The sequence below is a fragment of the Pangasianodon hypophthalmus genome, chromosome 16 (genome assembly GCF_027358585.1).
Source record: "Pangasianodon hypophthalmus isolate fPanHyp1 chromosome 16, fPanHyp1.pri, whole genome shotgun sequence".
Classification (NCBI taxonomy): Eukaryota; Metazoa; Chordata; class Actinopteri; order Siluriformes; family Pangasiidae; genus Pangasianodon; species Pangasianodon hypophthalmus.
Genome location: NC_069725.1, coordinates 23806067 through 23833404, shown reverse-complemented (window position 1 = coordinate 23833404; position 27338 = coordinate 23806067). Strand labels below are relative to the sequence as shown.

Below are 27338 nucleotides of genomic sequence, written 5' to 3'. Positions count from 1 at the left end.
GTCAGTTCATATCACGATCACGCTCCGGTAGGAGGAGAAGAAATAGAAATGGTGAAATGGAGAGGAAAAAGGAAAAGAAGTGAAGAGAGAGAATGACTAGGGGTGGGCGAGATGACGAAAGGACTGTCGATATTTGGGTTTGCTGACAAACTGCCACCAAAGCAAACGGTGAAACTTTGCTGTCTACAAAAAGATGGAAAAAAGATTTAAAAGCTTTACAAACTGTACGCGCATATTATATCACCGTATCCCCTAAGTGAGAAAATAAAGAGAGACGTAAAGACTCGGGTATTAACTGAAAACCCAAAGACAGACGATCGTGTGAGAGCTGAGAAAAGGCAGGACTGATGTGTGTATGAACACACACTTCCTCATCACTTCTCCTCTCCTCCATCAGCCTCAGCTTCATCCATCTGTCCTCAATCACAGTCTCTCTGGCCGCCTGAGATGCTCTGAGCGCTGACACGCGGCGCTCCGTCCCGAGCCCCTCTCACGAGGCATTTCCGTGATGAATCATTCGGGAGGAATCTTGAGGTACGCCAGAACCCCTGGTGGACAGGTGGAACAGTGGGACGCTTCTGACAGGCTGAGATGTGGTAATCGCGTAAGGGTACGGTATGTGCACCGCGTTCTCGTTCCGCGTTATGTAACGAGCGCAGAGAGAACATTAATAGAAAGTTTGCGGTTTGGACTGGAACGCATTGTTCGAGCTAATGGCTTCTGCAGGAGCGCTAAATCCCTCTCCGAGCTATATTTGTCTCTCTTTCCATCTCTTTGTTCTGAGGACATCATTAATCGCAGAGAGGATTGAAGACACACACGGACAGGAGTGATGACAGAGATGTGCGCTACGTTCATCCCAAACGTCTTCAATCAGATGGTTTTTTTTAACTGGAGTTATGAGGTTTAACCAAGAGAGGCTTATAGCTGTAGCTAAACCAGGAAAATAAGTGGCTCAGAAATGTTATTCGTGTACTAAAATTGGTGCAACGGCTGTTTTTAGCTCCACACTTCAGCAAGAACCACATTAGCAAGTGTGAGGTCATAAGTCGACCATAAAAACCTTAACAAGGTTTAAATTAGAGCTGAAAATCTCACCGGAAAACCCGACTTAGTGTTGAACATGCGACAGGCAAGTATTCATGCATCACAATGTATAACAGCCAATCAGGCTCAAATATGCAAATGAATTCCACGTAGATTGTAGGTTTCCTGGTGGCACTTTTGGTGCTTTTTCTGTTATCTAATAATTTTTGATCCACTATAACAATATCTAATTTATCTTCAAATAAAACTTTTTGACTTTAGCCAATTCTGGCGAGGCTGGGGATCTTACTTTTGCCGTTTTACTGGATCCGATTCAGTCGGGTGGATGTAGTCACTCAGGATCTTCTCAAGAACTCGGTCTTCTGGAACTCTGAGGGGGAAAGAAGGAGCAGAGCAATGATTGACGCTTGTAGTAAAGTATTTGCAGATCAGATAGAATTGCTTTAAAGAAGACAAAAGCATAACGATGATGTACGGACATTATTCTTAAAAATAAATTAACCTCTGGATCTGATTAGAGCTCATAAATAGAGCAGATCAGAGGGTGACAAAATGATGGAGTGATTGAGATGGAGGGAAGTGAGTGGAAAGTGTCAGAGGTCGTGTCGTACCTGTCAGTGTATTCCGCATTGCTCTGAGGGAAGACGAGCTTCAGGTGCCAGTACAGCTTCCTCTCTCTAGAGGACAAAAGGAGTGACACTGACTCGTCTGATCGCTTTATGGTTGTTTAATGAGCATTCATTCATTCATGACAAAAATATCACATCACAAATTGATTTATATAATGTGTATAAATATCAGGCTTTTTTCCTTAAAGAAAAATATTTTATAATGTTTCAACATTTTACAATTTTAAAAACTAAGTACAAAATTTTAATATCAAATCAGCTGCTAAGTTTGTAATTTATTTTTTAAAAAATTATAACATGACATCAGTTTATTGTGATATAATTTATCAAGATATTATTTCAACATTTTACAATTTTTTATAGTTTAAGAACAAAATTTTAACATCAGATCAGATGCTTCCATTCAGTTTCTAATTTAATATTTTTAATTTAATCACAAAAAGTGCAGTGTGACATAATTCATCACAGCACTGATATATGGTCACACTGCCCAGCTCTCTCAGTAACCACTACTTCGCTCATCGAGTAGTGAAACGGTGTTGCAGAGACAACTTAGAGGAAATGGAGAGGACAAGTCAACAAGCGCAGATAAAATCTACCGAAACATCTGCTCCTGAATCTGTTCCACTGCTCGGAGGACCTGCGGTGACGACAGGACCCATCTCGGCTATGGCAGTTCACTCATAAACGATACACGTCTTTCAGCCCACATCAAACCTCAGCCCTGCCTGGTGGTGAAGAACCCCTGCGTCACCACACCGCTACATGACGCAACGAGATCCCGGGACGGCACCAAATACCACACTGCGACTACACTGCCTCACGCTGTGCTTGTAATGTACCATATAATATAATAAACCTCACTGGCGAACCTTTGATGTTCATGAATAAAGACTAGCCTGTATTTTTTGGATATTATATAAACATCTGGTGCGAGTGAGGTCAGTCAGGACATATAACACACACAACACCACGTTTAGGAATGAAACCTTCATGCTGAGACACATTAAATATGTGTATATTGAGATATTTGAGATGTGTTTAGTGTTAATTTGTTGGTTGGTGCTCTATTTCTGTTATTCCCTGAGAAGATAGTGGTGTGTGCTGCACACGCTGCTCTCACAAGAGGACATTGTTAATGTTATTCTTACTTCTAGAGCAGTTACAATGGAGTTTAATAGGAGACAAAAAATCTTTTTCTTTTTTTCTCCCTAACGTTCCATTTTCTGGCGTCTTATTAATGAGAAATTCAGCGTAGATGTAGTGGAGACGTCGGTCCAAACATTTAACTCAAAGTCCCAGAATGAAATATAGCTCAGAATGCAATCCAGGATGCAGCAGATGAAGAGGTGACAGAGCTGGACAGACTAAAGTACTAAAGTGCCGCTGCATCGCTCTCTTAAGGCAGAAATGAAGCGAGGGCTAAACCCAACTGCACCACTATCAGCAGGTAGTAGCATAAAGACGCAGTAGCGATAAAAGACGCTTAAACCAAACAAAACCTCAGAATTGCATTACTATATACATTTTGGAGGTCGTTGAAGATCACGTGTTAATTATAAAGTTTAATACATCAGTTGTTCAGAGTGGATTTTTCCATGATACTGCAACATGAATCCGTGTCTATGTCTTCTCCATTCCTGATGATGGACATAGATTAGAGCCTTCTGTAATTGAGTGTAATTCCTCCTTCTTGAAAACATTGCCTATTTGTGGAACAGAGAACTATTTTCAGACTTTACCCATGCTAAGACAGGAACTGCACATAGTTTAAAAAAGAGCACATAGTTTAAAAATGACAGCTGCACAGGCTCAGTGTACAGATAATCCCTAACACAAACACTCACTGGATTCTGTCCCAAGGCCCTGCAGGGATCTGCTCTCTTATCAAAATGGATCAAAAAAACACTGATATGCTCCCACATCTGACTTCAATGGAATCTAAAAATTTGGGGGAATATAAATAATTTGATAGTGAGTGTGAAATTTTACTTCGTTTAACTATTTCCCTTAACTGCCAACAGAGCGTTTCTCAAACTATCCAATCTATATACACTCACGTTTACTTAATATTTAACAGGTATGGAAGGAGTCTCCAGTGTCAGCGCTTTGTAACAGTCAGAGGTAAAGCTGTAACTACGTTTTCAGACTTCTTCAGGACAGAGGAGTTTATGATTTGCGGTTTCTCGACAATGAAAAACGACAAGCTGCATTTTTTTTGGCTTATTAACTTCAGAGGCTGGTGAAGGAACAACAGTTTATAGTTGCTAGAACATAAGTGAGAACAAGAACTAACTTGTTTCATGGACAGTCACAAAAATTAACAGATAAAACAGACTGACATCTTTTATTAATAAATTACAAAATGTAATCTTTGGCAAACTGCTGTGGTATAAGAAGAATAAGACAATTCAGGATATGCTGTTAGACACTATATATCCTGGTGAAGTACATGGAGACTAACATGGCAACTGCACATTGGGTCCAGAAGATTAACATTAACTTCATTAAAAATCAGTCAGAGGTTAATGTTCTACCACGTGGGACTTTATCACTTCTGTGTTTAGACTAAAAACATGCACCAAATGAATAAATATAAAAGTAAAGGCAGCTACAGGAACAGTTATGCAAACACATATGAGATTTTTAGATCAAACGCTGAATGGGCAGGGATTCCCCCTGTGGATGTGTGAAGGTATTCCAGCATTCCTCTGGGATTTATGAGTGTGTTCAGGCTTGGCTGTGACTCCAGGGTAAAGGTGTGTGAGTGTAGGTTGGAGCTAGCCTACTCGCAAAGGTGAAACAGCATTGTTCTAAGCTGGTGTCGAATGGAAAGTATGTTTTTTTTCCTCCTCAAATGGAAAAAGGGGTTTGGCAGAAAGACGCTGGCGGGCGTCGGAGGGCCAGGTGAGGACGCAGAACCACTCCATCACTCAAATATTTTCAGGGTTGAAATAAAAGGCCGAATGTTAGGTATGTTATGGGTGTAGACTTTATAAAATAACACCCAGCCGTCTAGCTTCAAATAGGCAGCCGTTAAAGACTCTGGAGCAGTTTTCCTTGGAGGGATGTGAAAATATCAGTAAATCTACCCATAATCCCATAATGAACAGGGAAAAATCTATAAAAGGAGATTTCTAATAACTTGAGTTGTGAAAGCGCTCATTCCAGCACAGACTTATCCCTGAAACAGGAAGCTGGCAAAACATGATAAAGACTCCAATAAAAACAACTGTCTGACATGTGACTCAGAGCAACAAACATTGATTTCATAACTAAATTTTCCATCCCAAAACCGCAAACCTGACACAATAACAGCGAAAGAATGAGTATTTTATAGCTGCAAGGTAACAGTGGGCGGGGATGTGTTGCTGACACTGCCCTAGGGTTGCCGAATGCGTGCAGGTCAACCGCTTTATTGCTGTTTTAGGGTACTGAGTGCTGCTTGAACAATGATGGAGGAGGTGTGCAGTTCCTGTAATTAAAAAAGTTACGACATTTTCGAATGCCCACGACATGATGACCAACAGATTCCCCGCCAACGCGCTGCCACAAAAACAGTGATTACACCATTTCGACAGAGCAGATCAGCCAGAATAAGTTAGGAATAATGTTCAGATACCATGTGATACAACAATAGGGCCTTTCGCACCGCGGGAACCTTTTCATAGTACCTGAACTAATTGTGGAACTACCCACTTTTTGCTGTTTTAGCACCCCCGGAACTGGGTGTGATTTTAGTACCGGACTGCCTTTTTCGAGAACCAAATGAGCTCCTACTCCGGAGCAGGGTCTAACCAGCACAACTGGTACTATCCGTGACGTAAGTAGACGCTGATTGGCCAAACGCGTACGAAAACGCCGTCACCCGCCATGATTTAAAACGCCATGTAAACATACTGTAGTGTCGACTTATTTCACTTTACGTATACGTCGACATTCCATGTCCATTATTGTGAAACCTGCGAGACACAACAAAAACTCCGATCACAGCGTCCTCCATCCTCCAGTTGTTTACGTTGTTCTTCTTTGTTTCCGTTGTTGAACGCCGCGCACAAATGACGTTGCTGTCGACCAGCTTACGTCACTTCCTAGTGCCTAGTGTCGGTGCGAATGCAACCCTTTAAATGGTACTGGGAAATAGTTCACGCAAAATCGCCCGGTACTTTAGTACTGTAAATTTAGTTCTGGAACTAAAGCAGTGCGAAAGGCCCTACTGGGTCTGAAATCGGTACGACAAAAATGATAAAGGTTTATAAGGACCTTTTAGCTAGCAAGTAAAATCTCTTGTGTGCTGTCCAGGTCTTGGTTTTGGTTGCCCGGAAACCCAACTGCCACTGCTAAAAATGGATAGCTAAAGTAACGTAATATGTAATAACATATGGCGAGATCATTAGCTACGCAAGTGTATTAATACAGATACAAATTTGTGATCATCCAGTTTGGCAAAAGTTTCAGCTATGAGATATTATTCGGGTCTGGCTAGCATCCTTATTTTGGGATTGCTTTTCCTCAATATGTTTAACTCTGAGGTGAGTGCGTGTAGTAAGCAAGAGAGTTATATGATGGCTTACTACACACACTTAATTACTTAATCGGTTAGTAAAATTGTTCTGCTGTCATCCAGTTCGCCTCTGTCAATGTGTGTAGTGCAGCAGGTGGTGGGATTCCTAACACGTAGCTTCCGCTACAGTTACAGCGTTAAAATGTGGCTCATCACCATGGAGCGAGTTACATTTAAACATAGATATGTACTAAATGAAAACTTATTTTGCAAACATCAAACGGGCATTTTTTTTTTTTTTTTTTTTTTTAAAGTACTTGTCCTCTGGGGGACTACAAATAAAAACTAATACCCTGGACACGAAATGTGCTCGACCCAGGTGTCCGGGTTACTGATTCCCAGTCCTGTAATAATAAAAATATGATATTAAAAACAGATTTTTTTCCTCTACCGCTGCACTGGTTTGTGGCGAAACACCTATATTTTATTCCCTGGTTTCTTTCAATGATAATAAAAATCCTAGTGGCTGATTCACGCCCTATCAAAGGTGCTAAAAACTTTCCCAAGCTAGGGAAGTAATGCATGACTGTTCAAATTTTAAAAAACTGGAATTACTCATGTGTGATGCCTCAAGTTTGTGCAGGTAACTTGTTTGTATTTAAGTTGAAAAAGTGTATTACATAGATCTGAAAAATATACGTATTTTACATCTTAAATAAGGTTTCCTTCCACAGAACAGTGGTAGCTCAGTGGTTTCTGTTACCAAAGGTTGCAAGCTCAGATCCCAGGACTGCAGGAAAGCCACTGTTAGGCCTGTGATAAAGTACTTTAAAGGTTCTTTGGGATAAAAGTGACTGCCAAAAGAAATAAGTGTAAACGTAGAGGTCCAGGAAAGCAAAGGTTTAAGGCTTAAACCTCTAGATATCACATAAAACTGATTTTGGATTAGCACTTTTGACCTTTTCGGAGATGCAACAGGGACTGAAATTGTAGATCCTCAAGCAAAAATGGCTCCATATAGTTAATCGAGAATGAGTACACAATTTTACTCCATTGACATTGAAACCCTAGTGGCTGATCCAAGCCCTATCAAAGGTGCTAAAAACTTTCCCGAGCTAGGGAAGTAAAGTAGGTAGGTTTACTTTCCAAAAAATATAGAGACAGAAACGTCCATCACCCACCACTCCATTCTGGTACATGATGATTCAAACACTTTGCTGTGCGTATAGTGAGGTTTAGTGACCGAGTCTGAGAAAAGATGGAATGACAGAGTAAGCAAAAAAAGAAATAAATAAACAGTGCAGCTGTAACGATCTCTGGCTAATTTCATTCCTCCAACAAATACACAGAAAGCAGAATCTTCTTCCAAAGAACAAGCCAGCCCTCGAAAATGTGTGTGGGTTTGTATGCAAGAAATGGGGAGGTTGTGATCTTGCTGAAGGAAACACTGACCGCAAAAGACAATTGTTCAGTGTATTAGTGCTGGACGCGATGATCCCGAATCGTTTCCAAATCACACAAGCACACCAAGAAACATTTATTACACAACACACAAACAGTGCCAGTGTTACGTCGCTTTTGGACAACTGGCTAACTTTTAGTATGGGTTACAGTATTAAAGTGTAGGATACAACACTAACACTACACATTTACCTGCAACTTTGGAAGCGTCTCATTTGAGGAAGTGTACGTGAGAGATGACGTTACGGTTCACAGATGCCTTCACAGATGCTGCTGAGAAGAAAACAAGCGATGCTGTATTCCTATTCGTCCAAACTAAGGAAAAAACGTAGATGTCCTTGTATTGCCTTTGAATCAGGGCAGAGTTTGTGCCACTATACATTCTGCCTAATTAGTGAATAGTGACATTAATAAAATTTGTGTGTGGTGGTATATCGTATTAACAATACACTGGAAGCAGAAAGTTGTAAATCGGAGTCAGATCTTGCTGCATTTGAGCTACTGAGAGAAAACAAACATCATCACCTCCATGAACGATTGTCTTGATTTAGCACCAATGTAGCCAGCTAACATCAGTGATTATGAGTGATAACTTCAGGGAACTGTATGGACAATTTTATGGATATAACCAACTCCTGTGTTTGTGTATTGATCTAAAACAAATATGGCTATAATAAGTAAAAAGAGCAGCGCTTTATGGTGTTGCGTTGATACGATATCACACACTGAAGACACCTTCCCGAGTTCCTGGTAGAAATTCTGAGTTGAGGCAGAGTTTTGTTCATTTTTTTTCCCCAGTCAAAAATTGGAAATTAAATAGTTACGAGTTTTAGACAGCATAAATATCGGGACAAGAATGCAAAAAACTCAGACATGGACTCTAAAAGCACAGAGACAGACTAAACAGGCCTGTGAGTTCCTCTGCACGTCCCACTGGAGTGAGAATAAAGAGCAGTGAGATGATTTAAAGCTGTTGACATGACGGCTGAGCCTAAGTCGTCCGTCTCTCGGTTATGAATGTGTAATTTTCCTGTTGAGTGTGCCGACGATCACGCGGCAGCTCCGTCTGGTCTCCTGAATGACGAACGGGGAGGGGGGACAGCATAGAGTCGAAATGATTTAGCAAAGAGACAGAGAGAAATGTAATGTAATAAATAACGTCTGGGCTTACATACCCAATGAGTTCACTAACAGTCCTTAAATATTATATACACTATATGGCCAATACTGTAGCCACAAAGTTGGAAAAGAATGTCTTTGTATGCTGTAGCTTTACAATTCCCCTTCACTGGAACTAGAAGACACGGTGTGTTAAGGTTGGAGTGGAAGAACTCAAGTGTTCCTGCACTGAGCCCTGACTTCAACCCCACTGAACACCTTCGGGATGACCAAATGCAAATAAAATTTGTCCAGAGGAAATACCAACTCACTGAAAGGGAAAGGACACAGGACACGGAAAAACCCATTTGCTTTTGTTAGCAGTTACTTTCCAACTTGGTAAACACTGACATGCGAGTTCACAAGCCTTGGCCACGTGAGCCAATAGAAAGCAAGCGGGACACCTGTTGCTTGGTGAAAAACGGAGCGTTTTGTGGCAATATTATGACTTTTTCTCTCTGCTTGCTAGGATTTTCTTGTTAGCCTATGCTGGCACCTCTGCTGCATGCTTGTAAACATGCATTACTTTCTCCAGTGTACCAGCTAACCTTAACCTGGAGTCAATAGAAAAACATCGAGACTGCATTGAGATGCAAGAGATGCAATGCCACACTACAGAATACAACACGATAACATATTAAACACTGCAATGCCACTTTAATATAAAGCAGAAAGCAAGGGATCCTTTAAAAGCCACTAAAAAAAACAGCGAACGCTAACCAGGAGTCAGGGGGAAAAGGGCCATAACAGAGAGAGTAAAAGAATGAGAGATTATGTGCAGAAGCATCTGCAGCCACTGTGCAGCTCACATCTGCTTTTTATATAATGTACTCGGTACATTGTGAAACTGCTTCCTGCCTGCTGCGAGCCACCCTACACCTCTATCTGTCTCTCTCTCCCCGTTTGCTGCACATCAAATCCTGATCTTGGCTACATTCCACAGTCAGCGTGGACTCGCTACTGAAAAGATCATTTCGCGCCCAGCATGAAGAGGATTTTCACCTGAGAACATTAGATGTGATGACTGTTAGCACACTCCGGATCTGGGAGAAGTGTTTCTACACATCACATGCCAGAGCTATTTTGGGACGACTCTTAGGAAAATGATGAACAGAAGCTTCTTGAAATTTTTTGGGAAGCTTTTGTTTGTTTTATCCAACAGCACATGTCCCTGTGCATGTGTGGTTATGGCTGCCCTTTAAAAATAATGACTAATTTTTGGTTTCTCAAGCAATGATTTGGCCACATTGCGAGGCTTCGTGCCATATGACAGCACTGTGTTCCTGACGGCTAGCTGCAATAGCTTGGCCTATAAAACAAAACTGTGATTGGTTTCAAAAGCAGTCACAGCAAAGGTTGAGAGTACAATTATTTTAAACCATTTCTGCCTGGTCAGCAACTTTCGCCAGTATTCTTCTGAAAAGTCTAAGCCATGATCTAGTTTCCACCATTCCTATCATATGACGAGAGTTAAGTGGATGGAGCACGGTTAGACCAAAAATTGAGAGGATCATACAAAAGTTGCACTAGTATAGATAAATTTGCAAGCACGGTCCAACAAAAAGCAAAAAGGACAGTTGTATCAACTGAGAGGACAGCGGTACCACAATCAAGAGCGCAGTCGCACCAAAAGTTGAGGGGACGGATGTATCAACGTCGAGAGAAAGGTCATACCAGAATTCGAGGAGACTGTTTCGCATTGTTGTACCAAACTTTAAGAGCACGGTCATACCAAAATCGAGAGGACGGCCAGAAGCAAGTCGAGAGGATGATCAGATACAATTCAAGACGATGCCTGGACCCAATTCAAGAGGACAAGTTAAGAGGACAGCTGTATCAAAGTTGAGAAGACAATTTTACCACAAGTTCAAAGGACAGACATATCAGAAGTTGAGAGCACAGTTGTACCAAAAGTCAAGAGCACAGTCACACCAAAATCTACAGTATAGTCATACAAAAAGTTGAGGGCAGAGCTGCAACATAAGTCAAAAGCAGAGCTGCAACACAAGTCAAAAGCAGAGCTGCAACACAAGTCAAAAGCAGAGCTGCAACACAAGTCAAAAGCAGAGCTGTAACACAAGTCAAAAGCAGAGCTGCAACACAAGTCAAAAGCAGAGCTGCAACACAAGTCAAAAGCAGAGCTGTAACACAAGTCGAGAATAGCGATGTAACAAAAGTCGAGAATAGCGATGTAACACAAGTCGAGAATAGCGATGTAACACAAGTCGAGAATAGCGATGAAACACAAGTCGAGAATAGCGATGTAACACAAGTCGAGAATAGCGATGAAACACAAGTCGAGAATAGCGATGAAACACAAGTCGAGAGCAGCGATGTAACACAAGTCGAGAGCAGCGATGTAACACAAGTCGAGAATAGCGATGTAACACAAGTCGAGAATAGCGATGAAACACAAGTCGAGAATAGCGATGAAACACAAGTCGAGAATAGCGATGTAACAAGTCGAGAATAGCGATGAAACACAAGTCGAGAATAGCGATGTAACACAAGTCGAGAGCAGCGATGTAACACAAGTCGAGAGCAGCGATGTAACACAAGTCGAGAGCAGCGATGTAACACAAGTCGAGAATAGCGATGAAACACAAGTCGAGAATAGCGATGAAACACAAGTCGAGAGCAGCGATGTAACACAAGTCGAGAATAGCGATGTAACAAGTCGAGAATAGCGATGAAACAAAAGTCGAGAATAGCGATGTAACACAAGTCGAGAATAGCGATGTAACACAAGTCGAGAATAGCGATGTAACACAAGTCGAGAATAGCGATGTAACACAAGTCGAGAATAGCGATGAAACACAAGTCGAGAATAGCGATGAAACACAAGTCGAGAATAGCGATGTAACACAAGTCGAGAATAGCGATGTAACACAAGTCGAGAATAGCGATGTAACACAAGTCGAGAATAGCGATGTAACACAAGTCGAGAATAGCGATGTAACACAAGTCAAAAACAGAGTTGCAACACAAGCCGAAAGCAGGGTTGCAACACAAGTGGAGCGCACACTCATACCGAAATCGAGAGCACACTCATGCCAAAGTCGAGAGCACAGTCATGCCAAAAGCTAAGAGCACTGCTGTACTGTTATAAGTTGAGAGAACAGTCATAACAGAGTCGAGAGGACAGCCATAACCGAACGGTCAAACCAAAGTCAGACCAATGTCAAGACCACTGTTGTACCAAAGCCATTGATCAAAGTCGAGAGGCTGGTCATACCAAAAGTGGAGAGGATGATCGTAAGACTGTTGTACCAGAGCAAAACTACACAAAAAGTCGAGAGGACAGTCATACAACAGCTGAAAAGACAAAGCTGAGAGGACAGTTGCTCCAAATTTGGGAGCTCAGCCGTAGACTACTGGCCGTATTCTTATTAAAACGATTATCGCCATTCCTGTCGTGCGACTCTGCTGAATTCCTGCTGGCTAGCTGTAATCATTCCAGCTGATGACTGGTCACTATGGTTGAACTGGATTATGCTTTAACAGCTCTGTGCTTGGACTGGATTCTGATTAAACAGCTTCAACACTTTCCATACATCTTTTAACACTCATCTTCTCTGACAGCTGGTATGCTAACGTTTATGATTTAAACCAGCTGGTTTAAAACTTTCTATAAGGACAAATTAGGGGACAAATATGTCCTCAGAACTCCACTGGTTTGGTCCATGTAACTGTCGGATCAAGTTTCCCAGCATTGTGAATCAGTCTCACGTTCACTCATAACCCCATCCAGGTAAAACTAATGGAACATTTATGGCTAACCCCATATGTGTGAAAGAGTTTTAAGTACAAGACATTCAGGCTCAAGTGTGTGTGCGTGTGTGTATGTGTGTGTGTGTGTGTGTGTGTGTGTGACATCACTGGTGTGTCTCCAGCTGTGCGTCACTCCCTGCTGAGCATCTGTGGGTCTGTCTGAGTTCCACAACAACTTTATTTAACACACACACGCTAACAGAAACACTCACACGCACACACACACACAAAACTGACGAGACTCACACTTTCAGACATGAATGCAGTCTTTGTGTTTTATCCTTTGCTACACTTGTTTGATGAGGTGCGGAGTGTTTTCCATTTCTATGGCCACACTGACGGAAGAACTTCCAGTCAGAGTCGCACAGAATCCAGCCTTGTGGAACTCTCACACTGAAAACACCACTCCAAACTCCAAACTCCAAAAACTGATATTACAATATTGCACAACTTAACAATGTTAAGGAATTCTGAAATCCCAGAATTTGATATTCTAACATTGTACAATTTGATAACATTCTGGAATTCCAGAAATTGATATTCCAACATTCTGCAACCTTCCAGACATTCCATAAATTTATGTTTTAACACCGTTAGAAATTCCAAAAATTATATTTTAACAGTGTACAATTTGACAATGTTCTGGAATTCCAGAAACCGACGTTCTACAACTCAACATTCCCGAAATTCATGTTCTAACGTTGTACAGCTTGATATTGCAGAATTCGACGCGACTTTCCTGAATCTGATATAATAACACGATTTTCAGGAATTCCATAATTTCCATAATTTGTAACATTATAAACTTGATAAGAATTTTTAAATCCCAATAATCTATCCCTAAACTATTCTATAACTTTGCATTCTACCCCTCAACCTTTAAATCTATCCACATTCTACAACTCAACATTCCAAAATTTGATGTCCTACCATCCTAATATGGACATTATATGGAAATTTGAGAAAAAGCTGTCATTTTCGCAAGACCTTACACCACCGGGCCATGCTGTGTGTCCTGGAGGTATCATCAGGACGTTTACAACTCTGCCCAAAAGTGTAGAGCCTTGTGTGAAGTTCTCATGCTCAGAGAAGTTGGGATTTAGGACCTTCTCCCATCTCCCAAAGCAGGCAGCTGAGGCGGTTCGCCCAGAAGCTGGAGCGTGAGATCCAGAGCCCAGAGTTTGTTCTAGCTTCTAAACGAGAGCGCCACCGTGTGATCCAATCCTGAACCACGTCTTACTTTTTCTTCTTCGCTCCCTCTTATGATGTTGTTCTCCCTGAACAGTTCTGTCTCCTGTACCCAATTAATAACGAGAAAAAACATTTCTCTTCGTCTCCAAGGTGATGAAGCATCAGAGTAAAGCGAAGTCCTCGGAATTACACGCAGAAAGTCCGGAAAAAAGTCGCTCATCACCCAGGACCTGTTTCACTCATTTCAGGTCACTGCTATAAAATCTTCCTCGCCAAGTCAAACATTTATAAAAAAAATCCTTCATCCTGAGTGTGAAGAACATCCTGAATAAACAGTGAAGGACGACTGCACCTCAACTGACTCACTTCTGCATCTGTTTTATTCCACGTCTGTCGGATTCTTCCGTCAGAAATTATTTCCATTTCTCATGTAAAAAAAAAAAATAAAAAATTGCTAAACGTGTAAATAGAATTTGATTTACTACACAATCAGTCGTCCATCACGAACGTCTCCTCACCTGTCCTGCGAGTACCTGGAGTTTACGCTCTGCAGCTCTGGGATTTTTTATTTATTTTTATTTTTTGTCTTATTAACTTCAAGAGAGAGAAAAAAAATAAAGAGAGGATGCTGAGGGAGCGACTGTTTATAGCTGCTATAACATAAGCGAGAACAGGAACTAACCTGTTTCACAGACAGTCCACAACATTAAATGTAACTATAAATGGATAAAACAGATGATGTTCTTTATTTATGTATTGCTCTTTAACAAATAAAAAAATGTAACTGCTGGGAAATTGCTGTGGCGTAAGAAGAATAAAACACTTCAGGATGTGCTGTTAAAGGACAATAATAAACTAGTTTCATTCCTTCTCCCTTTCTTTCCATCCTTCCTTCCTTTCTTCCTTCTTTCATTCTTCCTTTGTTTTCTCCTTCCTTCCTGCTTTTTTCCTTTTGTCTTTCCCTTTTTGCATTCTTTCTTTGTTTTTTCTTCCTTCATTCCTTCTCTTTCTGTCTCTCTTTTTTCTTTGTCTTTTTCTTTCTTTATACCTGTCTTCACTCTTCCTTTATATTTTCTCTTTTATCCCTGCTTTTCTTCCTTTTTTCTTTCTTTCTTTCTTTCTTTTTTCTAAAACAGAGAATTAAAAGTTTTTAAAAGTATCCGTGCGGGAGTGGGCGGGGCTTCAGGTCCATCACTTTAAGATAAAACCTCCTGGCCGTATTAGTGAAAGTGAACACGTTAGTGATGTTGTGCGAGTCTCACGTTTTGTTGTAGATGGACGTGTTCTCTCTGCGCCGGCTGAAGGACTTCGGCAGGATCTTCAGATTCACCTTCGCCGCCTTCGCGTTCCTCAGCAGCAGCATCGCCTGGACAACGGGAGGCGGAGAATCTGTAAGTACTACACACACACTAACTAAAACACACACTCTAACACACACACACTAACTAAAACACACACTCTAACACACACACTAACTAAAACACACACTCTAACTAACACACACACTCTAACTAACACACACTAACTAAAACACACACTCTAACTAACACACACACTCTAACTAACACACACACTAACTAACACACACACACACTAACTAAAACACACACTAACACACACACTGACTAAAACACACACTCTAACACACACACTAACTAAAACACACACTCTAACTAACACACACACTAACTAAAACACACACTCTAACACACACACTAACTAAAACACACACTCTAACTAACACACACACTAACTAACACACACACTCTAACTAACACACACACTCTAACTAAAACACACACTCTAACTAACACACACTCTAACACACACTCTAACACACACACTCTAACTAACACACACACTAACTAACACACACACTAACTAAAACACACACTCTAACTAACACACACACTCTAACTAACACACACACTAACTAACACACACACACACTAACTAAAACACACACTAACACACACACTGACTAAAACACACACTCTAACACACACACTAACTAAAACACACACTCTAACTAACACACACACTAACTAAAACACACACTCTAACACACACACTAACTAAAACACACACTCTAACTAACACACACACTAACTAACACACACACTCTAACTAACACACACACTCTAACTAAAACACACACTCTAACTAACACACACTCTAACACACACTCTAACACACACACTCTAACTAACACACACACTAACTAACACACACACTAACTAAAACACACACTCTAACTAACACACACACTCTAACTAACACACACACTCTAACTAAAACACACACACACTAACTAAAACACACACTCTAACTAACACACACACTCTAACTAAAACACACACACACTGACTAAAACACACACTCTAACTAACACACACACTAACTAAAACACACACTCTAACTAACACACACACTAACTAAAACACACACACACTAACTAAAACACACACACACACACTAACTAAAACACACAATAACTAAAACACACACTAACTAAAACACACACTAACTAAAACACACACTCTAACTAACACACACGCTAACTAAAACACACACACACTAACTAAAACACACACACACACACTAACTAAAACACACACACACACACTAACTAAAACACACACACACTAACTAAAACACACACACACTAACTAACTAAAACACACACACACACACTAACTAAAACACACACACACTAACTAACTAAAACACACACACACACACACTAACTAAAACACACGCTAACTAAAACACACACACACTAACTAAAACACACACACACACTAACTAAAACACATACACACACACTAACTAAAACACACACACACTAACTAAAACACACACACACACACTAACTAAAACACACACACACACTAACTAAAACACACCCTAACTAAAATACACACACACACACACACACACACACACACTGCTCTTACACCGAAGCTGTGGCGTGATCGAGTGTGTAGCAGCGCGTCTCTGTTGGGTCTGTCAGCGACGCGTCCCGTCTCCTCCAGAAACCTGTAATCTACACAGAACACAGCGTGTTACAGTTCATCATCCGCCTACAGCTACACCACAACCAGCGCTACACCACAACCAGCACTACACCACAACCAGCGCTACACAACTCCACCAAAACAGGTGTGTTACTAATGGCTGCAGATGTGTTATTTTTGGCTGCAGGTGTGTTACTATTGGCTGCAGGTGTGTTACTGTTGGCTGCAGGTGTGTTACTGTTGGCTGCAGGTGTGTTACTGTTGGCTGCAGGTGTGTTACTGTTTGCTGCAGGTGTGTTACTGTTTGCTGCAGGTGTGTTACTATTTGCTGCAGGTGTGTTATTATTTGCTGCAGGTGTGTTACTGTTTGCTGCAGGTGTGTTACTGTTGGCTGCAGGTGTGTTACTATTGGCTGCAGGTGTGTTACTATTTGCTGCAGGTGTGTTACTGTTGGCTGCAGGTGTGTTATTATTTGCTGCAGGTGTGTTACTGTTGGCTGCAGGTGTGTTATTATTTGCTGCAGGTGTGTTATTATTTGCTGCAGGTGTGTTACTGTTGGCTGCAGGTGTGTTATTATTTGCTGCAGGTGTGTTACTGTTGGCTGCAGGTGTGTTGTTATTGGCTGCAGGTGTGTTACTGTTGGCTGCAGGTGTGTTATTATTGGCTGCAGGTGTGTTACTATTGGCTGCAGGTGTGTTGTTATTGGCTGCAGGTGTGTTACTATTGGCTGCAGGTGTGTTACTATTGGCTGCAGGTGTGTTACTATTGGCTGCAGGTGTGTTATTGGCTGCAGGTGTGTTGTTATTGGCTGCAGGTGTGTTACTGTATGAGCTGTTAAACGCGTGTTATGGAACGGCAGCATGTCTGGTGTGCGAGTAAAGCGGCGTGTGAAGGTGTGAACAGTCACCATTGAGCAGGTCGAGGTCGCTGAAGCGAGACACAGGGAGGAAGGCGGTACGATCGCGAACGCCGCTGCATCCCGAGCGCAGCTTGTGCCGCTTCACGCAGGACAGACTACGGCAAGCGCACAGGGACATTTCAGTACAGACAAAACACATCACAGCTAACCTTCACATCTTCACACGTCGTCTTCTCCATCTGTGCTTGTTGTCTCAGGCTTTCACAATTATCAGATGATCAGTGACACTTTTCATTTAGAAACTAAAAATATTTATTTAAATGTTATTCATAAATTTTAATATTTAATAAACTATTTAAACAGAAATAAAGAAAACTGATTCTGATTCTAATCTGAGATTGTAAATTGTTATTTTAAAATTTCGATTCTCCTGCGATATCTCTGAAATTAAATAATTAATTAAATAATCGATATTATAATCATTCAGATGTTTAAGATTAGACGTTTTATTCTCAGCCGTCTGAAGTGAAGTCTACAGAAACGCCGTTTTTTTTCTCTCTTCAGGTTCTCTGACCTGCACGAGCACTTCAGGCAGCTGGGACAGCGGTACTTGGCTTCCTCGGCTTCACACACGTCGCAGCTGTGGAACAAAAAAAAAAAAGCAACACACAGCGAGATCAGTGAGAGATACAGTACAGAGCTCACACACACACACACACACACACACACACACACACACACACACACAGTGGCTTTATTGCACATTTCCACATTTTGTATCGTAACTGAAATGAGCTTCATTAGGATTTTGATATGTCATGAATCTACACAAAATATCCCATAATATTTAAAATTTAAAAAAAAAAAAAGACTGGGGGGTCCAATACAGTTATTTACAAATTTAAAACATGCAAAAGTATTCACCCCCTGTCACTGTAACTGTAAAACCCCTAAATTAATACTAGTTGCCATCTGAAGTGGCATAACGAGCTGAATGGAGCTGAACGGAGTCTGTCACATGATCTCAGTATAAACACACCTGCTCCAGGAAGAACCCAGAGTGTGTTAGAGAACACACCTAAACACACAGCATCACCAAGACTAGAGGCGATTAGCCAGAGAAACAGCCAAGAGGCCAAGGTCAGCGCTCAGCATGATGCCGCCACCACCATGCTTCACTGTAGCCATGCTCGTGTTCTCAGGGTAATGAGCAGGTTCTCAGGGTAATGAGCAGGTTCTCAGGGTAATGAGCAGGTTCTCAGGGTAATGAGCAGGTTTCTGAAAAACGTAGCGCTTTGTGCCAAGGTAAAAAAAAACAAACAAAAAAACAAATCAGTTTTGCTCTCAACAGACCAGAGAAATTTCTCCACGTGTTTGCTGAGTGAATCTCCATGATGCTAAACTGGAGGTTAAAAATGTAAAAATGTAAAACAAAAAACTTTTTGTTTTACATTTTTACAACTTTGAATTACTTCAGTTCTCCCTGCTCCTTATTCCTCATGGAAGTGCACTATTACTACTACTACTGTAATTACTGTAATTACTACTACTACTGTTACTATTATTACTACTACTGTAATTATTATTACTACTACTATTACTGTAATTACTACTACTATTACTATTATAACTACTGTAATTACTACTACTACTGTTACTATTATTACTACTACTGTAATTATTATTACTACTATTATTACTGTAATTACTACTACTACTGTTACTATTACTGTAATTACTGTAATTATTATTACTACTACTACTGTAATTATTGTAATTACTACTACTGTTACTATTACTACTATTATTACTGTAATTACTACTATTACTATTATAACTACTGTAATTATTATTACTACTACTACTGTAATTACTGTAATTATTATTACTACTGTAATTACTACTACTATTACTTAACTACTAATACTATTACTACTGTAATTACTGTAATTACTACTACTGTTACTATTACTACTATTACTAATGTAATTACTTCTACTACTACTACTGTAATTACTATTACTGCTGCTGCTACTACTGTAGTTACTACTAATACTATTACTATTAATACAAGGGGCCTCAGAATAACTACAATGAGTGTAAAATCCATGTAAAGTGTAAAATTGATGTAGTGCACAAGAAAGTGTGTAAAATTGATGTAGTGCACTAGAAAGTGTGTAAAATTGATGTAGTGCACTAGAAAGGGTGCAAACTCTACAACAACCACTATTACTACTATTATTACTATGATTACTATGATTACTAGGGGCCTTAGAATAACTATAAAAGGTGTCAAATCCACGTAGTTAATACATTTCAGATTTGTGTGTTGTCTCTCCTCCAATAGCATTCCTATTAATCCCGCCTCCTGCTCAGGGATTGGCTGTTACATCGCACAAGCACGTCACTGATTGGACAGAGGAGACGTCACTCGCGTCACCGTAGCAACCACAGAACAGTGGCGCGTCTATAAACGGTTATAAACATAAACCGAAAGTTTAGCATGTTTTTTTTTTTGTCACCGCGTTTTATATTTAAATTACATCATCTTAACTGCGTATTAATTTTTCTGTAGCTCACAGGATTTATCGCACTGTAAAAGGAAGCGTCTGGAATTCACGAGATTAAAACGCCTGCGTCTGTCACACACTTTTACCTCGTCAGCGATAATTTCCGCTTCAGTCCTCTCCGCTCCTCTTCTAACGCGTCCATGTCGAGTTTGTTCTGTAAAATAAATAATGTTTAATAAATAAAACTCCGCTAGTGAACTTTCTCACTGCAAACCACTCAGAGCTGCATTCACTTCCGCCACACGTGCACCAACCGCTGCCGTATTTCTGTTCGCAGCGACAGTTTACGACAGTTGTCGTGCTGTAGTAAAGCAAAATGGTCCAATATCAAGTCCAAGTCTCCACAAAGTTCTACAAACAAAAATCCCACTAATTTACCTATATTCTTACACACACATCATTTGTGTCATATGATTTCATTATATTTTATCTTTTTAATTTGTTTGTTGGTCTTTAGTCTCACTTGAAGAACCTGTACAGCTTTTATAGCATTTATAGCATATTGAGTGAATGACACCAGAAAACAGTTATATATTAATAAACAAGTTGATATATTACACATATAATGTATATTTATCTATTTTGTTGTGGAATTTTGTTATTTAGTTACTAAATGTCCACTTACAGCAATGAATTCAAAGATTTTTCCCCCCTATCATTTGCATATAACGATACTTTACTGTATTTGACGCTTAATATGTTACTGTGGGGGGATTTGTATAAACAGATAAAAATTGTGTAATTGTTGAAATGGTGAAGTGTACTATAATAATGTTTATTTAGCATTTATGGAAGGAAGGAGTCTCCAGTGTCAGCGTTTTGTAACAGTCAGAGGTAAAGCTGTAACTCTAAGTTTTCCGACGTCTTCAGGACAGAGGAGTTTACAATTCTTTGCGGTTTCTCAGTAAAACGACAAGCTGCGTTTTTTGTCTTATTAACTTCATGAGAGAGAAAAAAAGAGATACTTGTGAGAGAACGGCTGTTTATAGCTGCTATAACGTAAGTGAGAACAGGAAGTAAATCACCCTACCAAATAAATACATGTAAATGTTTTTTAATGTTTTTAAAAAGTGACCAATTCCAAGTTGTCTTGTTTTCATAGATCTCCTGCTTTAGTAGCTTCTTAGTTAAACACTTGATATTGTAGATAACTACCAAATTATCTAGCTTCCATGTTTTGATACTCCAGAAACAGCCTTTCTTTGTAATGCTAGCCAGCTGGTTATTTTTTAATACCAATTTTTTTTGGTAGTTATTTATTTATTTTCAGCTAATATACTCCACTAACAGCCAGCTAACCTTTTTCATACAGTATCAAGCTAATGCACAGTAACTAGCTTTAGTTAACCGTTTCAATGATCATTTTTCTTGGAAGCTTGGAGGCTTGGGATCGATCATTTCGCATGGACAGCTACATCACCATGAAACAGAAACACTTTGGGATTAAAACCAGTTTATTTGATATCAAACATATCTAATATTTACATTTTGTTGTTTTACAGGGTGAATGTTCCAGTTGATGTGTGCTTATATAAGTTAAACGTGTGTGATATTTGTGAATCTGGCCTGTTTTAGCTGCCAGAATGTGACAGTACTTCGCCAAACATTGAGCCACGAGTGTGTGTGTGTGTGTTGGTGGGTGTGTGTGTGTGTGTGGGTGTGTTGGTGGGTGTATGTATATATACATATACAAATACAAACTTTATATAAATAATCATTTGGACTAAATGCTTAATTAGCCAGATCTCTGACAAAGGTATTATAATTTATTGGAGTACAGCAATTTTACGAAGAAAAAAAAGATAAATAAACCAACATTATATTGTCAAAATATACACAGGCAAAAAAAAGTGACTGATTAACTAGCTGTGTCGAACGCAGCACCATAGAGAAGGCGTCGAACCCTTACAGAGAAGTCTCATGCCCTTCATATAAGCAGGTTACATCACACACATGTGTACTTGTAAAATATGTACAGTATACTTAATTACAAAACACGCTGAAACTCTGTGCTTCATGAAATGCAGGACGACTTTTCTGTAAGGATTTATAAAACCTTCTTTTATAAAAAAAAAAAAAAAAGTAAATAAAGCCTATAAAACACAACACATCAACGTCAAACATATTCATATAAATTATATTATAATGCAAAGACAGTATTTCAATAAAGTACTCTTTAAGGGTCTTGACGCAGCTGGTAAGTACAACAAACGCCGAGGCATCGTGAGCGGCCATCTTGGAAGGCGATGCGGGAAGGAGGTAGGTGCTGTCTGACTAGCCTACGGTTCAGTTTGTACACGTAACAAAAAGCGATTCTTGATCTCTCACGTTCCATCCACAAGCTATTGCACTCATAGCACCGGGTAAGTCTGGTGTTTCCTCAATCCTGCTCTTTTAGTCCCAATGCACTCCTGATTCAACTCATCTGATCATCAACCAACCTTTCAGTGGGTTAAAACAGGTGCTAGCATGTGATTTACTTGTGATTCAGCGTGTTAATGTAAAGTGTGTTTCTTAATGCTAGTATATTAAAAAGTATCTCAGAGGGTGAGAGTTTATTCTAACCAGTTGTTGAGAAAGCGAAAAACAAATACTATTCGCACAGTCGCATTGGGCCTCCGAGCCACCACAGGACCCTGTATGAACGCAGGATTTAAAAAAAAAAACGTAGGATGTCACTTAAATCCCCTAAAGGTTCAAAAACAGCCCTGATTGCAATGTCTTAACTTACACTACTGTAACCTATCACATAGCTACCTAATAACCTGCTTGCTAATCACATAGTACGTTAGCACTTGCTAAAGTGTGGACACAAAGAAACCAAACACACATGACTGCTACAAAAGCATGTTTTCATTAAATAGTCATTTGAACCAATAAATTTGATGCTCTTTATTTAACTGACTGTAGATTATGGCAGAATACTGAGGATGTTTTTAAAAGTCTACATTAAGTGTAATTACAGTGTCATTTTAACTCTACAATGTATTTTCTTTACAATTTAGCAACACTTCTGAGGGACAATGCAGATATTCCTGATCAGTTTATCTTGCTTGCACCGTCAGTGTGTGTTTACGTTGTCCAAATAAAAAACTTAATGGCTACTGAATTGATACCCTTGTCATTAGCAAGCTTTTGCTTAGTGGCTGTATTTCTCAGTTGCCTAGCAACAGATTTCTTATGACTTTAAGTCTTATAAATTGAGTCCTAGTCTACACAAACTTAGTCCTAGAACCCTAGTCTTAGTCCTAGAATGTTCAAATTTAAACATTTCTATTTTATTATCATTCCAAGATGGCGGAACTTACTGCGACGCTGTTTTTTATTTTCATGTTTGAGTGCTTTATATAATATCTATAATACATAAGAGAAGATTTATATTGTCAAAACAAAGGAAAAGTGTGCATGCCCAGCATGCTGTTTTCTGATATTTTAATGCTTCACTTTAATGTGGACTAGAATTGTTTTTAGGGGAAATGGACTGAAAATGCTAGTATGGCCAAAACATGTTTTCAAAATTACCAAAGTTACTGTGGACTGAGGCCAACGATGGCTGGATTCTAGCTGTTGGGATTAAACATGGCTAATTTGACTCGTCTACTCATTCCCAAGCTAATGTGGCTATGCTGCTAATGCAGGAAATGAGCTAAACTGCGCAGTGCAGGAGGACGTCATGAGCAGGACACGTATATATTAACAGAAAGTGATGATCTATGAGCTGCATCAGTATAAGTAATAAGGCTACATGTAGTCCTGAAAGAACACGTGAACACTATCGTAGTCCTGAAGTGAATCATGGGATTGTCTTCACCTTCCGTAATATGAAACTTGTCCGAAAATATTTGCCCAAGAATACTTTCTACTTAAGTAGCCTTCCTCAAATGAAACACAAGGCTAATGGTGATATTTAGAAAGGTTCATGCTAACAGTCAGGGCTGTAAAATAACGGATAAACCGCTTATCACGATTATTTTGCTCAGTCTGGGAATCGCCGTTATTTATTACTATTTAGGAACAGTTTTATCGCACTTGGCAAACATGTCTTGCCTGATCAACTACATATGAGGTAAGGGAGAAACTGTCATTGAAAGCCAATATCCAACATTAGCTAGTTAGCTAACTTTAACTACCTTTATCTAAACTCACCCATAATCACTGTTGCTCATGCCTAATGTGTTGCCAAAAATCATATTTATGACGTAAACACAGTGAAATGTGCCTCTTTAATAACAATATAATATGTTGCGTAACATTGTGTTTTGGACAACTGATTATCAGCACCTGATCCTGAAACAGCCTTTCAGAAGTTCTTCACAGGGAAACACAGTGAAACTAGACCTGATCTTGTTTGGACACTTTGGAGTCAGATTGTTCATACCACAACTGAGCATTTTTTTTTTTAACTCTCTACTTATTTATTAGGTTCTGGATTGGATTATTTCTTCAAAATCTCCAAAAATCAGCACATTTGAGTATCTCACTTTTAACCTAGAAACAAAAACAGTTCTGAAAACCCAGCCTGTGGACTCGGTTAACTCCAGCACCATATTCGAAGAACGAAAAAAAACCCACACTCAACGGGTTCATGCTTCATTCCAACTCGCATTCTTCTTTAGTTTAAACAGGGTGTTTTCCCTGTACGGGTCAGGCTTTAGGACCCATGGGAAGCCACGACGGCGTGGCGGCAGCACAGCGCTCTTTGGCGACCCAGCTTTGCGGGCAGCCATCTCGAAACGAGAGTCCTTCAGTTGTTTCACAGGTGAGAGGAGGAGGACGTGGCTCACAGGAAGCAGACGTGTCCGACCTCCAGGTGGCGCTGCTCAGGCCCTGCGCTCTGGGGCTGGAAACCCTGCACGTCCACGACAGGGAGCAGGGTCGGGTCCTGAGTGTGCAGCAGGAAATGAGAGTGGTGCCATCGGCCGTCACGTACCTACACACAGTCACACCAAATACGCAATCAGATCCGGCGTTTAGCCACAATACGTCACGTGTTAAGTTAATAGTGTAGTTAGGGCTGGAACAGCGTGATCATTTTAGACATTGTTTAAAACACATGCGAACACTTAGCTAAGCTAGCATTTTACACATTTACACTAAATGTTGTTTTTTAAGTATTTGTTGGATTATATGTAATTTAAATGGAAATGTTCAATAGAAACAATTAATTTAAATAATTATCTGTATCTAAACATAGCCAGTCTCTCTAGCTATCTCTCTCTTTCTGTCTGCCTTTCTCTCCATCTCTCTCTCAGTCTCTCTCTTTCTATCTCTGTCTCTCTCTCTCTCTCTCTCTCTGTCTCTTTCTCACATGCTCTTTTTCTGTCTCTTTCTCTACTTCTCTCTCTCCCCAACACACACACTCTCTCCTTCTGTCTCTCTCTCTCTCTCTGTCCGTATCTGTCTTTCTCTCTCACACACTCTCTCACTCTCTATATGTCTCACTCCCTGTCATTGTCTATCTCTCTGTCTCTCTTTTTCTGTCTCTATTTCTCTCTCTCTCTCAATGTCTCTTTCACACACACTCTCTCTCACATTCATTTCAGTCTCTCTCTCTCTCTCTCTCTCTGTCTCTCTCACCCCACAGTCGTCCTGAAGCACAAGATGGTGTGGTATGGAGCTCCTCTCGAGCACCTGGCCATTCCAGCCGTAGAAGCGTACATTGCCAGATGTCTGGATGGAGGCGGAGGAAGTGGTGATGGAGGTGGAGGAGGTGGTGGAGGAGGTGGAGGAGGTGGTGGAGGTGGAGGAGGTGGTGATGGAGGTGGTGTCTGGCTCGCTGTAGCAGTGGAGCGAGATGGACTGAGTGGCTTCAATGCTCAGCAAGTGCAGAAACTTCATCTGGACCTTACTGACCCCAAGCTCCACCTGCAGGAACACAGAGGAATGGCACGGCTTATACACATGACCCTGTGTGTGTGTGTTTGTGTGTGTTTGTGTGTGTGTGTGTGTTTGTGTGTGTGTGTGTGTGTGAGAGAGAGAGAGAGAGAGAGAGAGTACCTTATCTCTAGAGAGGGGGGAAAGGCAGGTCTGGCCTCCAGCTGTGAAGTTACAGAACACCTGGATGGCGTCAGACGAGCAGCCGAGGTTCGGGTCGATCCAGAACATTCCTGAGAGAGACATAAATTAATGTTCATTAGTAAACCATTTTCATAATTACTAACAATAATCATTAACTAATAATGATTTGACCCTGTCCTGGCCACGCCCCTATTACCGTTCTCTACAAAAACACAGCTTATGCTACCAAGAAAACGCAAAGAAGCGTAAACTCCTCTGCTCTGAAGACGTCGGAAAACTTAAAGTTACAGCTTTACCTCTGACTGTTATAAAGCGCTGACACTGGAGACTCCTTCCATAAATGTTACATGTACAGAAAACTTCACTATATCAGTGATTTTTTAAAATCTGCTTATGTAGAGCTTCTGCTGTACAAGTCGCTGTGAATGAGCTGTTACTATAGAAACAATAGCTTATCAAAATAAATCTGTGATTTGCAGCTGCACTGATGTCAGAGCTGCCGCTATAGGAAATGAATCATATTGTGGAATCTGGCTCTCACCGTCGGCCATCTTGGGTTTGCAGTCCAGCAGGTCTTTGCAGAAGCGGGCGGGGTTTTCCCGGGTGCCTGCCGGGGTCCTGATGTCAGAGATGACGGTGCTCAGGTAGTGCAGAGTCCTGAGGACCTCGGCGTTCTGCACGGACACGGATGCCTCGGCGTTCTGGTAGCTCTGAGAGAGAGAGAGAGAGGGAGAGAGAGAGAGAGAGAGGGAGAGAGAGGGAGGGAGAGAGAGGCTTGAGCTTGTTTTAGAAAGACAGTAACTGAGTTTACATTCAAATGTGTCACAATTTTGAAACCATTTTCCACAAAAAGTGAATAAAAGAGATTTAATATACAATTTTTATTTAATTCATGCTCAGTAAGCTCTGTATCCCGGTCAGAATCACAGTGACTTCTGTTGCTTTCATTAATCAAATCAAGAAAAACATTAATTTCTTTTGTCCAAACACTGCAAAAGTGTTTAAACCATGTGACTCATTGCCCCTGTCACTTTTTACTTAAAAAAACAAACAAAAAAAAAAACAAAACACTCCCATTCCCATCACTCTTTTTTGCATCTTGTCTTTTCATCT

The 27338-nt window shown here is 40.4% G+C and overlaps 2 protein-coding genes across 2 annotated transcripts in view; both read right to left on the bottom strand.

Moving 5' to 3' along the window:
• Positions 1 to 20508, bottom strand: part of znhit6 (zinc finger HIT-type containing 6) — a 28976-nt gene extending 8468 nt beyond the window's left edge. Inside the window, exons 1-7 of the mRNA XM_034311538.2 lie at positions 20294 to 20508; positions 18212 to 18277; positions 17686 to 17792; positions 16719 to 16807; positions 15024 to 15127; positions 1659 to 1724; positions 1337 to 1417 (exon numbers count right to left, since the gene is read on the bottom strand). Coding sequence (XP_034167429.2) covers positions 1337 to 1417; positions 1659 to 1724; positions 15024 to 15127; positions 16719 to 16807; positions 17686 to 17792; positions 18212 to 18277; positions 20294 to 20349 — 569 coding nt within the window. The 5' untranslated portion in view covers positions 20350 to 20508. The remainder of the gene's footprint in view (positions 1 to 1336; positions 1418 to 1658; positions 1725 to 15023; positions 15128 to 16718; positions 16808 to 17685; positions 17793 to 18211; positions 18278 to 20293) is intronic.
• A 1135-nt stretch (positions 20509 to 21643) lies between these two features.
• LOC113530587 (collagen alpha-1(XXIV) chain) overlaps positions 21644 to 27338 on the bottom strand; it is a 97783-nt gene continuing 92088 nt past the window's right edge. The window contains exons 58-61 of the mRNA XM_053240588.1: positions 26767 to 26935; positions 26205 to 26314; positions 25785 to 26072; positions 21644 to 25137 (exon numbers count right to left, since the gene is read on the bottom strand). Of these exons, the coding sequence (XP_053096563.1) occupies positions 24988 to 25137; positions 25785 to 26072; positions 26205 to 26314; positions 26767 to 26935 (717 nt within the window). The 3' untranslated portion in view covers positions 21644 to 24987. The remainder of the gene's footprint in view (positions 25138 to 25784; positions 26073 to 26204; positions 26315 to 26766; positions 26936 to 27338) is intronic.